The sequence below is a fragment of the Gadus macrocephalus genome, chromosome 5 (genome assembly GCF_031168955.1).
Source record: "Gadus macrocephalus chromosome 5, ASM3116895v1".
Lineage (NCBI taxonomy): Eukaryota > Metazoa > Chordata > Actinopteri > Gadiformes > Gadidae > Gadus > Gadus macrocephalus.
In genome coordinates, this window is record NC_082386.1 from 16,753,864 (window position 1) to 16,770,906 (window position 17,043).

Here is a 17,043-nt window from a genome sequence, read left to right on the forward strand (position 1 = left end):
ACTGACATCACGCGGCTCAGGGCAACAGGCTCAGAAGTTCCTGGCTGGCTCTGCTTTCTTCACTTCCACTTTCCTTTTCCCCCTCCAACCAAAAGAGGAAGTAGCGGCATTCAGGTCCAGTCACATAACCAGGGGGGTTGAGGCTTTCTCCCCACCTGATCATTGGACCAAGGGGGTGAGGCGGTCTCCTCCACCTGGTCACGTGACCAGAGGGGGTGAGGCGGTCTCCTACCTTGTTCATGTGAACAGGGGGGGTGAGGCGAAAACCAATAGGTTAATCCCTATATTCTATGAATGAAAAACGTCATGGAAAAAGGAGTGACGTCATTTTTATTTGTTTTTAATATGTATCTACAACAAGGGGGGCACAGGCAAAAACAACTGACAAATTGTTGAAAATAAAAAATAAAATACATTTATGATGCAATTTTTCCCACCGTGTTTTTTTTTTCAATAAGGAACTTTTTTCGTCTAAAGAAACTTTACAATAGAAAGAAACGTACGAAGAAGCAACCTGTTTTTACTACACAAGACATTTATGATGGGAAACTAGCCTAACATGATACAAAGCCCAACACCCTCCTAACCAGGACCCAACGCCCAATCAATACTGCTTTGTAGAGGGGGACAAACCCAAAGAAACAAGATCCAAAACAAACTTTTTTTTTTCCTTTTCCCTATTGAACCTCGTACCTCTCCACTTCCTCCTGAAGCCCCGCCCCCAGCCCTCCCACACCCTGAATGTTTTACAGTTTTATACATCAGCACAATAGAAATACAGAAATGATCAACAATGTGACAAGAGTTACTTACAGGACAGAAAGATGAGGGAGCGAGAGAGAGAGACGGAGAGGAGTACTTTATACAACAGCTTTTAAAGTACAGGTAGTGAGGAAACTCCTGTTTCATCGTCTTTCTGAACACATGTCGTCCCCAGCCCCCCCCCCCCCCCCCCCCCCCCCCCCACCCACCCACACACACGCTTGTTTAAATAGATTTAAAAACAATCCTTCATAGTAAAATCTGCCCCCTCGCTGTTACCTTTGACTGTATGTCGTACAAATGAGTCTCGCCGCCCACAGCGTTGGTATCTTTAGTGATGGTTCAGCCGAGTCTTACCCAGGGGGGTTAGAGAGGGGTCCCAGCTACAGAGAAGGAGGAGGAGGAGACCATCTCGTTCTGCACATGAAGGCCATCTGCTCTCCACAGTCTTTGTCAACACGAGTTTGGCCGTTTTTTGCGCTCTATCAAAAAACTGAAAAACAACAACAACCACCAAACAGAGGGTCCCCCCCCCCCCCAAACCCAAAAGCATGTGTGACAGCGGAGGCCTGTGACTGAACAACGTGTCGACCAGGAGGGTGATCCCGGTGTGGACGTGGAGGTGAGACAGAGGAGGGCCGCAGCCCCAGCTGTGATCGATCTGTGTAGCTGAGCGGAGACAAGCTACTCTCTTTCAAACCAACACAACTGTTGCGAGAATATTAGTTTGCTTCCCCCCCCCCTTACTCGCCCATCAATTGTTATTAGTCGTGTTTTTTTTCTTTTTGGAAATATCAAAACATGTCAATGATATCAAAATGCATTTTACACTATTTACAACAAAATAAACTCATGGAGAGGTTGTATAAAAAAGAAGAAAGAGTGGGTGGCATGCGACTTCGAGTGTGTGTGTGTGTGTGTGTGTGTGTGTGTGTGTGTGTGTGTGTGTGTGTGTGTGTGTGTGTGTGTCCTAACATGGTACCCAAAGAGAAGGAGGCGGGGGAGGGAGGGCCACTCACGACAGTCACCACGGCAACGGATCGTGACGGCTTCAATTTGCTACGATACAAGGGAACCATTGAATCCTTGGGTAGGGCTCACAGAAAAACAAATGAACACACGAGAAGGGGGGAAAAAAGGAAAAGAAACAGACTTGTATGGTTGGGAGCGTAAATTAAACCCCACTTGAACACGGGGAGAGGATCACAGTGCGGACGCGATGAGTAACAGCCCACAGACGCACACGAGAGCTCAGTGTTGAGACTAAAAAAATAAAATAACATTGCAAATACCAGAAGTGTGTATGTGTGGACGTGAACCTGAGTGTGCGGGCAGCATCAGCGATGGCAGTGGTGTGGGTGTGGTCAGAGCGGGGTAAAGGGGCGGGGCTTCGGAAGGACAGGACAGAGAGTTCCGTAAAGACATGATGCACTGAAGAGGAGGTGGCGAGAAAGACGTCCCGACATATTTACAACGTTTGCTACAGGTTTCTGGAGAGGTTAGAAACGGAGAAGATGAGTGTCACGGACCCATGACAGTTTAGGGTATATAAATAAATAGAGCTCTGGGTTTTAACTAAACGCGGATACGGTTAAAATAAATGAAAATGGAGAGGCTTCCTCTCCCACCTCAAATGAGACTAGAGGCAGTTAAAAACGAGAAACGCAACTCCATGTTGACCGTGAAACAGCCATCTATGGTGAAAGAAAGGTTTAGTGATGGTACCGTAATAGATTAAACTTGCTTTGTCAGACCGCCTCCACAAGGGGGCAGCATCGCTCCAGAGCAGGAACCTCGACTGTTGTGGACGATGTGACCACAGGTTATTATCTGAAGTAATTTTAAACTAAACCCACACAAATTATTCCTGTATGTGCATTCGTGCGTGCGTGTACCCTGTCTTCATTACGATAATGTGCCCTAACCAACGGAAAACAGCTAAACCTGCAACTTAGCCTTAAAATGATTATGATCATACCAATATCAATAATATTAATAATAATATAATAATTAATAATAATTATAGTAATGCAATAACAAAAATTGCCATGATACAATACATACAGTGAGGAAAAAGAAATTATATATAAAAGAAAGTTTGTTGATCACAACAACGTACGTGTTTAAAAAACATTTACACATACACACACACACACACACACACACACACACACAAAACCATGTGGGGACAAGGGAGGAGGAGGTGGTGGAGAAGGAGGAGGCGGTGGAGGAGGTGGAGGCGGTGGCGGTGGAGCACCTCATACGCAGATGTCCCACGATTCAATCCGTAGGGGCGACAGCAAAAAAAGGGTTTTAAAAGTCTTGGGGTCACATCATAGCCGAGAGCCCCCCCACCCCCACACACACCTCCCCCCCTCTGTTTTGGGGGTCTGTAGGGTTCAGTCTCCTCCCTCCCCCCCCCACTCTCCCTCTCTCTCTCTCTCTCTCTCTCTCTCTCCCTCCCTCCCTCCCTCTCTCTCTCTGCATCGATCGCCCTTCCCCCGCTCATTGTCCAGACCCCGACAGGAAGTCAGGGAGGCGGGGGGAGGAGTCAGAGAGCAGGTTCTTCCTGTGGAGCTGAGAGGACTTCCTGTTCCCGCCGGCGGACATCTTGCACGCCGCGGGGGGCCGCGTCTTCATCAGAGTCCCAGCATGCACTGGGGCTTTCCCAGAAGGCTGTGCGTGCAGCAGAGTTCGGCCAGGGAAGGGGTCCATCGTAGTGTTGTGGGGGGGGGGCAGGGGGGGTTGTAAAGGTGTGTTTGTTTGTGTGTATGTGTGGGGGGGGGGGGGGCGGTACGGCGTCCATCCAAAGCAGGAAAATATGTTAAAATCAGGTGTGTGTGGGGGGGGGGGGGGTACAAAAAATAAACGGGCGTGGATCACAAAGAAAAGAAATGAAGGAGAATAAAAATCACACACTCATCGTCATGTTGGGTGAATACTGAAACGAGAGAAGAAGAGGGGAGGTGGGGGGGGGGGGGGGGGGGGCGGACAGGGACACAGATGAGTTGAGATGCATCACCAGGGGGTCCGAAACCCCGGCAGAGCCAAGGACGCCACAGCACAGGCTCAAACACCTCCGCCAATCAGAGGGGAAGCACTCGGCCCGGGCTGCCTGCCCATTGGCTCTCTCCGGGACATTGGTTGGAACAACGCCTTCCGTCATTGCAATGAATAGAACCCGCCTCCACCCTCTACTCCACCCTCATCTCCACCATCTCAGTCAGTTGGTTAACCGTCCCAGAGCAAGAAGACCGAGAACAAGTTGAGAAGATAAACTAAAAGAACGTCGAGATGGTGTACGGGGGGGGTTTTCTGGTGGCTGAAGAGGGCAAGCGGAGATGAACGGTTCCTCTTGGGAGAACGCAGCTGGCTGACCAGGTCTGACATTTCAGTACAGGTTTGTTCTCACTTGGGAACAGCAAACGATGTGAATTTGGTGCGTCTTAATGAACGATTCCGTGAATAGATAAATAGAAGGTTCCCCCCTCACCAACACTTAAGGCTTAGTTTTGGTTCCACGTTATCCCAACGCAAGGGGGTTTACGGACCCCTTACGTCCTTGCGGACCCTCCTGGCGTCCACCGCAAGGGCCTGACGTGCGCCTCCCGAAAACGTTAACCTTGCATCGAGGCGACGCAGCAGGAAGGGCTGTGATTGGTCCGCTCACTGAAACCCGACGCAGAACCGAAACAGGTTCATGGCTGCGTCGAAGCGTCTGCGTGGTCATTGCGTCTCGTCGACGTGGAACCATAACTAAGCCTTAAGACAGTCCACAGCTCCTAATGGTGGATATAAAAGGGGAACTATTGAATCTGCGTCTGTTTATCAGGAGGGCGAGAGGGCCTCCGCAGAATCCTGATTAATCAATAAACCGATCAGCGCTCCGCTTGCATTCTGCACCCGACATGTTAGGAGGCCGGGGATGGGGGGGGGGGGGTGGGGGCGGGGTGACCGTTGAGAGGGTCAGAGGTCGTCCTCAACTTACACTTTCACTCTGGAACGGGTTCAAGAAGTTCCCCCCCATCTCGCCGTCGTCCCGCGGCGTTCCCGGCGGGTTGTTCATGCCGCCCATGTTGTTAGGAGAGTTCTGGCGGGAAAGGAATTTGAGAAAAAGAGCGGGAACATCAGCATCATGGCCGACTCCCCCGTCATTGTTATACAGTTCATCAAAAAAATCATTAAATACAGCAACAGATATGGAGCAAAGTAGGGTCAAAACGGCATTAGAGAAACGTGGAGCTGTACACACCTTTGGCAGCCCGTCCATGTCCCCAGAACCTGCAATAAGAGAAGCATTATTATGATTCTTATATCGTTCTGATCACAGGTTCACATACATTAACTAAAGCGCAGCATGCTGGTCTCTGAACATGGCCACCCACACATACTACAAATTATCTTCTATTTAGTCATCTATCACACGCGTTCATCCACAGCGATCCAGGACATGAAGTATCTGTCGGTGATACTTAATTCAGATCGATGTCACTAATGAGGACGGTCTGGTTCAAGGAGGTCTACAGAGAGCGTGGGGAATCGGACCCAGAGCCTTTAACCTATGTCAGGAACACCCTATGAGCGACTACACCTTCCTGCCCCCTCGTATGATCCACATATTCCAGGACCCCGTTAAAGCCCCCCAGTCGGGGACAGGACCCGGTTAAGCCCCCCAGAGCGGCGGTCTGACCCACCTAGAGATCCGTTCATGTGGTGCGGCTCCATGGCGCCCATGGCCCCCATGGGCCCGTCAGGCCCCGGCCCCATGGGGAACTGGAACACAGGACAGGGACGTTAGGGGGGGGGCACGGGACGTACTGTACAACATACTGTATAACATGATGTACAGCCTACTGTATAACACACTGTACAACACTGTTGAACACACTAACATACTGTTCACTATACTGTATAACACACTGTACAACATAATGTACAGCCTACTGTATAACACACTAACATACTGTACACTATACTGTATAAAACACTGTACAACACTTAAACATACTGTACACCCTACTTCATAACATGCTGTTCAACATACTGTATAACACATGTCCCGTAGATGGATGAGGCAGAAGGTGAAAGTAACGCTATAAATACGACTAAATAATTGGTCTATCGACCCGGTTTGAGAGTATGACGAGGACTCAGTCCTGGCGGATCAAGCATCTAAAGACTCGCTCAGAGCCGAGCTGCTGAGGTGAACGCCGTCTCAGTGAACTAAAACTCAGGCAGTGGTGCTTTTAGGATCACTGAGACGATTCTCTGTGCAGAGGTCCTGCTTCAGGGCAGACAGAGGCAGTAATGGACGGATAATAGCAATGAAAGTGAGTAAGGGCTCATTTTGCGGCGACAGGGACGGTGCTCACGTTGGGTCTGTTGCCTCCCGGTCCGATGGGGTTCATCATAGTGTAGATATTTTCGCTGGAGTTGGTCGAGTCTGGAGAGGAGACGAGCCACAGAAGAACAGGTGTCAGTCTGGGCGTTCAGTCTCCTTTAAATCTTAAGTGGTTCTTTTCTACCAATCCTAGGCTCGATGTTAACTGAGCTGAACTCAAGTTCCAACACAAATAGAAGATTTAATTTAAAAAGTGTGGAGGGATGGGAGAAGCAATAGGGTGACGCACCACCTGGGCTGGGCATGATGGGAGTTCCTGGGGGCCCTCCCCCACCTGGCGGCCCCTGGGAGGGAGACAGAGAGAAACCAAAGGTTAAGTCATCAATAATAACTTGGTATAAATTCTTTTAACTTTCTATCTCTTTTTGCAGTGAAAAGGTCAATTTCCCATGCCAATAAAGCCCTTATAAACAAATGAAATAATAACTTACCACATAGTTTCCGGGAGATGAGGAAGAATAGGCTATCTGGAGTCAGAGAGAGACAGAGATAATCAGAGTGGGAGAGAGGGAGGGGTAGAGAGAGCGAGAGACAGAGTGGGAGAGAGGGAGAGACAGAGGGAGAGCGAGAGACAGAGTGGGCGAGAGGGAGAGAGAGAGGGAGAGAGAGAGAGAGACAGGGTAAGAGAGTGAGAGAGGGAGAATAAGAGGTAGAAAGGGAGATAATCAGAGAGAATTAGAGAGGGAGTCAGAGAGTGAGCGAGAGAGGGAGAGAGCAGCAGGTTAGCAGAGAGAAACAGCGCTGTGTGTGTATAATGAGAGGGTGGTGCTGTCGGTGTCTCACAGGTTCCTGAGTGACTTACAGAGTTAGCGTTAGGCCCCGGCCACGGCCCTCTTCCTCCAGGGCCCCTGATGAGAGAGAGGGGGAGGCCGAGAGAGAGGGGGAGGCACAGAGAGAGAGAGAGAGAGAGAGAGAGAGGGGGAGGCAGACAGAGAGAGAGACGTTAGAGCAAAGTAGATTAACAGAATCATCATCCAGAGGTCAGAGAGAGAGAAGGACGGTGGTGAAAAGAGAGGCAGCAAGAGAGAGAGAGTGGTAGAGAGAGAGAGCAAGAGAGAGTGGTAGAGAGAGAGAGAGAGCAAGAGAGTGGTAGAGAGAGAGTAGTAGAGAGAGAGCAAGAGAGAGAGTGGTAGAGAGAGAGAGCAAGAGAGAGAGTGGTAGAGAGAAAGAGGGAGAGCAAGAGAGAGTGGTAGAGAGAGAGTAGTAGAGAGAGAGCAAGAGAGAGAGTGGTAGAGAGAGAGAGCAAGAGAGGGAGAGAGCAGGAATGGTGGAGATAGTGAGATTAGAGTCAAGTTGAACAGCGATGGGGAATAACAGCGCCAGCATCCAGATGAGAATGAAGGGAACGAATGAGCGATGTTGAAAACTGGAATGAACACGTGTTCAAAAAGGCCTGGGGGGGGGGGTCATGCGATCATTAACAGGTGTGTGTGTGCGAGTTGGGGGGGGGGGGGGGGGGTCAACTTACATGTTCATTCCTGGCATGGGACCGCCCATGGAGTTAGGAGGAGGCCGCATGCCCCCGTAGTTCTGAGACAAAACAACAAAACCGTTAAGAATGAAGCTCTGTCTGTCTCTGTGTCTCTGTGTCTGTGTCTGTGTGTGTGTGTGTGTGTGCTACCTGTGGTCCCATGGCCATTCCTCTTGGGGGATTCATTCTCATTGGCCCGCCCATATTAGGATGTCCTGAAAAGAGCAAGAGAGTTTGGGTCAATGATGGGACTCAGTCATTCCCATGTGGAGGACGCGCGCACACGCACGCACCCACGCACACGCGCACGCACGCACGCACACACCTCGTATAATCCCATTAAATGCACCTCCCTGGCTCTTGAAACAGTAATCTGCTCCCAAGCCACCTCATGCCCCACTTTAAACACACACACCTCGTCCCACAAATCAGACTGTAGATAGTCTGACATCTGATGGCAAGCGGGCACAAATCGGGCCCTTTCTCTTTCTTTCGCACGTGTTTGGTTATTGACAGCGAACACAAATCCGGCCGGAAATAGTAAACAATCCCAAAGGTTTCAAATTGATCCCCATGTAGACGGGCCACATTGATAAATAAGGACTTAATTCATCTTCTCCCTCGGGGTTAATTAAAGTGCAATCGTCACAAATGGCCAATTACTAACATAAGAGTGTTGCGCTTTTTACGCGTGCTGTGATAAGTCCCGGTGTCTGAGAACAACTCGGGAATGCGAGACCGCTGACATCATTGGTCCGATTCGGAGAACTCAAATGTGACGTGGCGGGTCTGAACCAGCGCTCTGTCACAGGAGGGAATCCGCTCCACCTTTAGGAAGGTGTTCACTGAGGCGCACCGACTGCTGCAACAGCATGACCGGTACCAGTACCAGCCGGTACCCACCTTGTGGTCTTGTGGGGTCCAGACTGTTTGGCAGGAGGGGCTGGGAACCAGGGATCCCCCCGGGAGGCTGCAGACACAACAAGAGGTTCATTAACACACGCACACGCAACTTCTTTAGTAGTTAGTTAGTAGTAAACAAAAACAAAAGGAAAAAGTTGTAGATATATTTAAAGAAATTAATCAAACAATAAAATGCATAGCCAGCACTAATTCAACTGGATTTGATACTTAAGCAAAGTGAGGAGGGAGAAGGGTGGGACACCACGACTCAGAGAGCAGGACCCCTACCTGGTTTGGCATTCGGAGCGCCGGCCTCGGGCCGCCGGGGTACCGAGGAGACATGAAGGGCTGGAGGAGGAAGAGGAGGAAGAGGAAGAGGGGAGGACATTAGAGAGGATTGGAGGGAGGAGGGGGAGGAGGACGGAGAGGGAGGAGACAAGGGGAGGGGAGGAGAGGGGGAGGGTTAGGGAGGGGGTGTAGAAGGAGGCGAGGGAGATGAAGGACAAGGAAGAGACGGGAGGAGGGGGGGGGGGGGGAAGAGAGAGGGCAAGGTGTAGGAAAGAGAGGGGGGTGAGGGGTTGTAGAACAGAAAGACAAAGGCGTTTTAATTATTGATCCAACCGAGCCCACTCAGCAGGGTAGTCATGGGGACCGGTGGGTGGACATGGTGCGGGTGGTGGAGGATGAACACATGAGACACACCATCATGCCACTTTGACGCCACCAGACGATGATACTAGACTGATAATACAAACATTAATAACAAGAAGAGAGTGTGCGGCCATTACATTCACTACACAACCTGGCCTCTGGACCAGCAGGTAAGTAGAGCGAGAGACAGAGAGAGAAAGAGTGAGATAAACGTTGAGAAGAAAGAAAGCGCAAGAAATGAAGAGTGTTTCAGTGTGTACAAGACAGAGCCAGGGGATTCTTGTGCACCCACTACCTCTCCCTCCCTCCCTCGCCCCCTCCCTCCCTCCCTCCCTGTGGTGTAAGGCGACTCGGCCCGTGGTCTTTCTTGGCGTAGTGAAGCGGCACCTCGGGCCAAAGACACCATTGAAGACCTGAGAGGAAGCGTGTCCACAAACGGACTCACACACTCACAGTAACAAGAAACCGCAGGACTAAAGGGCCAGGCCGCAGCTAACACTACACTACCGGCTCAGCGCTAACACTACGCTCTGCTCCCGGCTCAGCGCCATCACTACGCTACCGGCTCAGGGCTAACGCTACGGGCACAGCGCTAACGCTACCCTACGGGCTCCATGCTAACACTACACTCCGCTACCGGCTCAACGCTAACACTACACTCCGCTACCTGCTCAACGCTAACACTACACTCCACTACCGGCTCAACGCTAACACTACACTCCGCTACCTGCTCAGCGCTAACACTACACTCCGCTACCGGCTCAGCGCTAACACTACACTCCGCTACCTGCTCAGCGCTAACACAACACTCCGCTACCAGCTCAACGCTAACACTACACTCCGCTACCGGCTCAGCGCTAACACTACACTCCGCTACCGGCTCAGCGCTAACACTACACTCCGCTACCGGCTCAACGCTAACACTACACTCCGCTACCTGCTCAGCGCTAACACTACACTCCGCTACCGGCTCAACGCTAACACTACACTCCGCTACCTGCTCAGCGCTAACACTACACTCCGCTACCAGCCCAGCGCTAACACTACACTCCGCTACTGGCTCAACGCTCCGCTACCTGCTCAGCGCTAACACTACACTCCGCTACCGGCTCAACGCTAACACTACACTCCGCTACCGGCTCAGCGCTAACACTACACTCCGCTACCAGCCCAGCGCTAACACTACACTCCGCTACCGGCTCAACGCTCCGCTACCTGCTCAGCGCTAACACTACACTCCGCTACCGGCTCAACGCTAACACTACACTCCGCTACCGGCTCAACGCTAACACTACACTCCGCTACCGGCTCAACGCTAACACTACACTCCGCTACCGGCTCAACGCTAACACTACACTCCGCTACCGGCTCAACGCTAACACTACACTCCGCTACCGGCTCAACGCTAACACTACACTCCGCTACCGGCTCAACGCTAACACTACACTCCGCTACCTGCTCAGCGCTAACACTACACTCCGCTACCTGCTCAGCGCTAACACAACACTCCGCTACCGGCTCAACGCTAACACTACACTCCGCTACCGGCTCAACGCTAACACTACACTCCGCTACCAGCCCAGCGCTAACACTACACTCCGCTACCGGCTCAACGCTCCGCTACCTGCTCAGCGCTAACACTACACTCCGCTACCGGCTCAACGCTAACACTACACTCCGCTACCGGCTCAACGCTAACACTACACTCCGCTACCGGCTCAACGCTAACACTACACTCCGCTACCTGCTCAGCGCTAACACTACACTCCGCTCCCGGCCAACGCTAACACTACACTCCGCTACCGGCTCAACGCTAACACTACACTCCGCTACCGGCTCAACGCTAACACTACACTCCGCTACCGGCTCAACGCTAACACTACACTCCGCTACCGGCTCAACGCTAACACTACACTCCGCTACCAGCCCAGCGCTAAGCCTTCGCCAACAGCTCAATGCCAGCGCTACCTCGGCGCTGGAGGGAGTTACATCTCTGAAGTCTGACGCCACGTTAAAGCAGTCGTTTTAATACCGGACATACTTGTTTTTTTCTCTTAACCTGGCCTTTGTTGCTGAAGCACAACATAATTAAATAGGCTGATGGGTGCCTTGCATACAACTAAAGACACGCGCGTGTGTGTTTATGGGAGTGTGCGTTACAAGAGTGTACACGGTGTCTCCTTTTCCTGTTTTATTTATAAATGCACATGAATGCTCAGCAGAGGGGAGGGGCCTGTGTGTGTGTGTGTGTGTGTGTGTGTGTGTGTGTGTGTGTGTGTGTGTGTGTGTGTGTGTGTGTGTGTGTCATAAAGCCCCACCACCAAAGCAAGCTGCTCCAGGGGGGCGGGGCACATCATGAATTATTCATCCCACACAAGGCCAACCATGTTGGGCCGTGAGCAGGAGGGGAGCAGCCGCCCGCTGGAGGCTGTGGGGATGGAGCGGGGAGCAAGTGGACCTACACGCTAAGAGCAGCCATGCAGACCTAGGAGCAGAGAGACTGGGCTAACCCCTCGGGTCAGTGAGACAGGGCTAACCCCTCGGGTCAGTGAGACAGGGCTAACCCCTCGCGTCAGTGAGACAGGGCTAACCCCTCGCGTCAGTGAGACAGGGCTAACCCCTCGCGTCAGTGAGACAGGGCTAACCCCTCGGGTCAGTGAGACAGGGCTAACCCCTAGGTTCAGTGAGACAGGGCTAAGCCCTAGGGTCAGTGAGACAGGGCTACCCACCAGGTTAATTCAGTGTCTAGAAGCAGTGAGACAGGACTCTGGACAGTGAGAGAGGTCTAGGGGTAGTGATACAGATCTAGGGCAGTGAGACAGGTCTAGGGGCAGTGATACAGATCTAGAGCAGTGAGACAGGTCTAGGGCCAGTGATCCAGGGGGCAGTGAGACGGTCTAGGGGCAGTGATACAGGTCTAGAGCAGTGAGACGGGTCTAGGGGCGGACCGTTAACCCCATCAGAGGGATTGCTAGTGGGTGTATAATCCGTGAATGGAGGTGAGAGAGAGATGGGGGAGAGTGGGGGAGGTTTAGAGAGAGGGGTGAGTGTGTGTAGCGGGTGGGTGGGGGGGGGGGGACAGAGAGCATGTCTTACCTGGCCATGGGGTCCCATCATGGGGTTGCTGGGGTTGTGGGGAGGGGGCTGTGCATGGGGGGACTGCTGTGAGCCTGGAGGTCCCTTTAAGAAAGAAGAGTGATGTCAGAGAGAAGGGGGGAGGGGCAGTTACGGAGTTACACCTGGGGCTATCGGCCAATCAACAACCAGGACAGGGAATAGAGGGATGACAGGGGCGGCTGCCTCTTTAGGAAGCAGGTAGAGAAAGGAAATGGGATATTTTGGCCGACCCAATAACTACGGTCACCAGAGCGAAAACCAAAAATAGAAAGATTGCACACATGTCGGAAACCTCAAAACACTACCAAATATCCACCTAGCAGCAGCTAACCGCCTGTCTTTCCTCCCGATGTTTACGGTGACAAATTATAAACGACCAGATGTCGTTTGACCCGTTGACCACACGGGGGCAGTGTTGCCAAAGACTCAGAGCCGCACAGGACTGGCGCTCGGCTCACGAACACGATGAGGATGCTGAAATATTCCACAGAAGCTACGGATGTTTACATTCCTTGCGGTTCCGATATTGACTGCAGCGTGCGACTGTCACACAAGAGCACGCACAAGAAACCGCCCACAGAGTTCATCCCAAGGCCAAGAGGTGAGGGCTCTTGTTCCGCTCATCCAAACGACCACCACTAAACGACACAGCTCAACACACTCTTCCTCCATCAGTGGATGGCGCTCCCTTCTACCAATTTGGAGATGTGTCAACGAGGGTACCCGTTTTGATGGGGGACACTGGAATTTTCCACACATCCCAGCATAGCCAATCTCTCTCTCTCTCACTCTCTCACTCTCTCACTCTCTCACTCTCTCTGGGTTATCACACCAGCATGTGAATCCCTTGTTGGCTTTCACTCCCGTGATCAAAAACAACATTTAGCAATTTTGCCTTGCTTTAGCGCCATTAACCATATTTACAGCAAACAGGCCCGGCTTTATATAATGACAGAGGTGGCCGAGCACATAGCGCACACACACAAACGTCCACCCCACCGCACACCCCCACCAGTGTTATAAATAGCACTTCCGTGAGTATCCTCTCCCTCTCTGCTCGTTCTGCCTCTGTCTCTCTCTCTGGTCTTCTCTCCGTCCCTCATCCTGTCTTTCTCTCACTGTTCCTCTGGTCTTCTCTCCGTCCCTCATCCGGTTATTCTCTCACTGTTCCTCTGGTCTTCTGCCCCTCTCTCTCTCCCTCTCCCTCTCCACCTTATCGTGCTGGCTGCCAAATGCCAGCGCTGTCCATCACACCACTTCCTGGTAAAGTGTGTGTGTGTGTGTGTGTGTGTCTGTATCACTGTCAGTGTGAGTATCGTCGCACAACTTGACTGCATGTGAAACCGCACAAGTGTGCCTCCAACAGTGCATCTTTAACTGGCAAAGAGTGAGTGAGTGAGTGGTTGTGTGTCCTTTAAAACATTCACACACACCCTCCATTCCCAAAGCAGGGACAGGTCAGAGATGGAGATGTGAGAGAGATGCAAACAGAGCGAACTGGAATGAATAGATGAATCACACAGCATTGGAACAGCACACGACAGAGAGAGGTTTTAAACAACCAACATAGCATCGATAAGAACCACAGGCCTTGAACTTGAATCACTGAATGAATGCATGTCCCTTCAGGCTCAAGTAGCCCAACATTTGGGTGAATTTCAAAACGATGACAAAGAAAGTCCAAACCACCAACATTCCCCCAAGCTTACTTCTTGAAGTGTGCACAATATATCCATCCATCCATGAGCACCATTTCATTAGACATGCAGGCAGAAGCCCCCCCCCCCATCTTATCTGTTTTCATCCAGTCCAGACATTTACCCAGCACCTCGACCATGTAGATATAAAATGCAGTGCAAAGACAGGCCTGCGTGTGACGGGTGTATGGGGTCATCACAGGCGGCCACAAATGGAAAGCTCCAACCGGAAAAAGAACCCTGAGTAAAGCCGTCCAATCACATGACGGCTTCGATGCAACGTCCATACCGATTGGCTCATGAAACTCTGAAGAAGATAAAGGCCGTGCAATGTGCTTTTTGACAGGTGCCCTCAAGGAAATAAGCCAGCGGGTCATCAAAGGGTACAACCACGACCATATTGAACATATTAAACAAAATGGATAACGACGGATGACAAGGAAGAGGAACAGGGCGGGAGATGAAGGAGTAATAGATGGCAGACACAGTGACGGATGGTGGGGGGGGAGGCGTAGTTGTGGTACAGGGGGGTGTAGTCCTACCTGAAAGAAGCCTGGTGGCATGGGACCCCCTGGCATGCCGTCGTTGGGGGGCATGTTTCCCATCACCGGGCTGGGCGCCGCCGCTGCACTCTGCAAAGACAAAACACACAGGGGCTCAGTGTCTCTCGCCCTCTCTCTTTCCCAGTTTCACATCTCCCTCTCTCGGGCTGCACCGCTCCCCGGTGACTACAGGGGGCAGTGTCTGCAACTTCAAACCTGTACCATCCTGTAGCCCTTCGGAAGGAATTGTTTGCCCATGAGGACGGACCTTCAGGTGGAGGAGGAGAGCCATGCCGGGGGTTCATTCAGAGACGATCCTAACGCAAGCGGCTGGATGATAAGAAGTCATCCCCATACAGAGCCCACCAGGGGATAGACAACGCTGCTAACGCACGTCCCTTTAAGAACACGCCGCAGTCTCAGTACAGTGGGAGGCTCTCGGAGCTCTTTAAAGAAACAAACAAAAAAAAGTCCACGCCATGAGGCTCATAATTGGTGTTGTGTGTGCAGTGGCACTTGTGTGAGGGCCTTAATATTGCACGTTTCACAGTTTCATTTTTCTTTCCCTTTCCATTAGTGAGGAAAATAGTAGAGGATTATGTACGGCAGAGTGATGTCAATGGTATGCCAGTGGTAATGCCTGGTTATATTGGGGTAATGACTTTGTTATAGTGTGGTAGTGACTGATTATATTGGGGTAAGGACTTTGCCATAGTGTGGTAGTGACTGGATATCATGGGGTAATGACTGGTAAGAGTGGGGTAATGACTGGGTTATAGTGGTGAAGTGACTGGTTTATAGTGGGGAAGTGACTGGTTTATAGTGGGGTTATGAATTGGAGGGGATCTGTGATGGACTAGTTTGTGTGAACCCCCCCACAAACCCAAGCAGTGATCAGATTTTGTGTCCAACGAGCTCTTGGGTCTGAGCGACCGCACCAACGTTCTGTATTTGATTGTACTTCAGGTCTTCAGGGCCCTGGATACTGGGGGTAATGCCTTGAGTGATAACCAAGGCCGGATATATAAAAATTATATAACTGTATTCTTGTCAACACATACACACTGAGGCGTATTGTGATGGCTTACATAAGCCTGCCAGTACCAGCACACACACACACACACTCTTATCTTGTATACACATAAATGCAGAGGTGACAGCGCACTACCTCTCACATAAACACACACACAGGCGCACACACACACATCCATCCCAGTGAGGCTGCAGGAGCAGAACAAGGAGAACTTACTAGAGCTGGGGGGAGAGAGGGACTATGTTCTCTATTGTCTCTCACCAACACACACACACAGCATGTTGGCCACTACGCCCCATGTGAACACATATGTTTATTAACGGGCGCATTTACAATGACACGGGCAAACACAGACACCCACCCACCACCATGACTTTTAAAGTCCTTCTCCTCCCCCCCCCTCCTCTATCTGAACACACACACACACACACACACACACACACACACACACACACACCACCTCCCCCCCATCTTTATGCTAATTCTGCTAGTGAACATGACCAGGCTACCAAGTCCCGGGGGATGAGACGGGGGTCGGCTGCCTCCCCCACTCCTCTCCTTCTCCCACCTTCGCTGCAACCCGCCCCCCCTCCCTCCCCTCCCTCTCTCTCTCTCTCCCTCTCTCTCTTCTCTCACAATCACTACTTCCAACCCGCTCCCGTCTCCCTAGCTCCAGATCTCCTTCCTCACTTCTTTATTTCCCCCCCCCCCCCCCCAGCACACACACACACACACACACACACACACACACACAAACACACCTCTAACCATTGTATGACGACTCCCTCTCCTTTCCCCCCCCTCCACCTCTTCTCCCCCCCCTCTCCCTCTCTCGCTCTCCCCCCTCCCTCCTCCCCTAGTAGGGTGTCAGCAGCTTGCAGAAGCTGTTGCTATGGAGACAGGTCCTATCTGCACTCTGTCCCTCTGGCATCCCCGCTCCAGGAACACAGAGGGAGAGGGAGAGAGGGAAAGAGCGTGCGAGGGAGACAGTGGGAGTGAGAGAAAGCGAGACGGAGAAAGAGGGAGAGAGTCAGAAGCACCACAGGAGTGAGACATAGCTGATGGTAAAAATATATATCAGCACAAGAAAAATATGAGAAGAAATACGAGGGAAGAAGTAGAGAGAGGAGCAGGACGAAGGAAAGCCAACAGAGGAGAGCGGGGGATGGAGGGCAGACCGTAAAACGGCTCCTGGCGTTCTCCTGGGCGATTAATGGCCAACTATCTGCGCTGCATCCCCTGGCCCACTGATTGGATGTATGCAAATGATCCGCGTGCAGAAAACCTTCCGTCGCCACAGTGGGGCACGGCGTTATCTGCACGCGCTGGTTACCCACAGTACCAACGGCAGAAAAATATAAAAACAGTAAACGGCTCCTGTAATTTCAGAATTAGGCGAGCGGAGGCAATCTTCGCCTACCTCTCCACTGTGTGTTCGGTTCCTCAGCCCACACAGGAGGAACCTG

The 17,043-nt window shown here is 51.6% G+C and overlaps 1 protein-coding gene across 4 annotated transcripts; it reads right to left on the minus strand.

The window, feature by feature from the left end:
• Nucleotides 1–309: 309 nt before the first annotated feature.
• Nucleotides 310–14,856, minus strand: zgc:110158 (uncharacterized protein LOC553590 homolog). Of its 4 annotated transcripts, none has more exons than XM_060052828.1 (14): nucleotides 14,545–14,856; nucleotides 12,285–12,368; nucleotides 8,826–8,885; nucleotides 8,538–8,604; nucleotides 7,785–7,849; nucleotides 7,632–7,693; nucleotides 6,966–7,011; nucleotides 6,595–6,630; nucleotides 6,393–6,447; nucleotides 6,135–6,205; nucleotides 5,457–5,535; nucleotides 5,015–5,043; nucleotides 4,751–4,852; nucleotides 310–3,438 (listed from the first exon to the last, which is right to left on the minus strand). In XM_060052828.1, the coding sequence occupies exons 1-14, from the start codon at nucleotides 14,605–14,607 to the stop codon at nucleotides 3,268–3,270; spliced, it is 990 nt and encodes a 329-aa protein (XP_059908811.1). In that variant the 5' UTR covers nucleotides 14,608–14,856; the 3' UTR covers nucleotides 310–3,267. The 4 variants fall into 4 exon arrangements, with proteins under 4 accessions (XP_059908811.1, XP_059908812.1, XP_059908813.1 ...); XM_060052830.1 differs by having other exon boundaries at nucleotides 3,230–3,703; nucleotides 14,545–14,823; XM_060052829.1 differs by lacking the exon at nucleotides 12,285–12,368 and having other exon boundaries at nucleotides 14,545–14,652.
• Nucleotides 14,857–17,043: the final 2,187 nt, after the last annotated feature.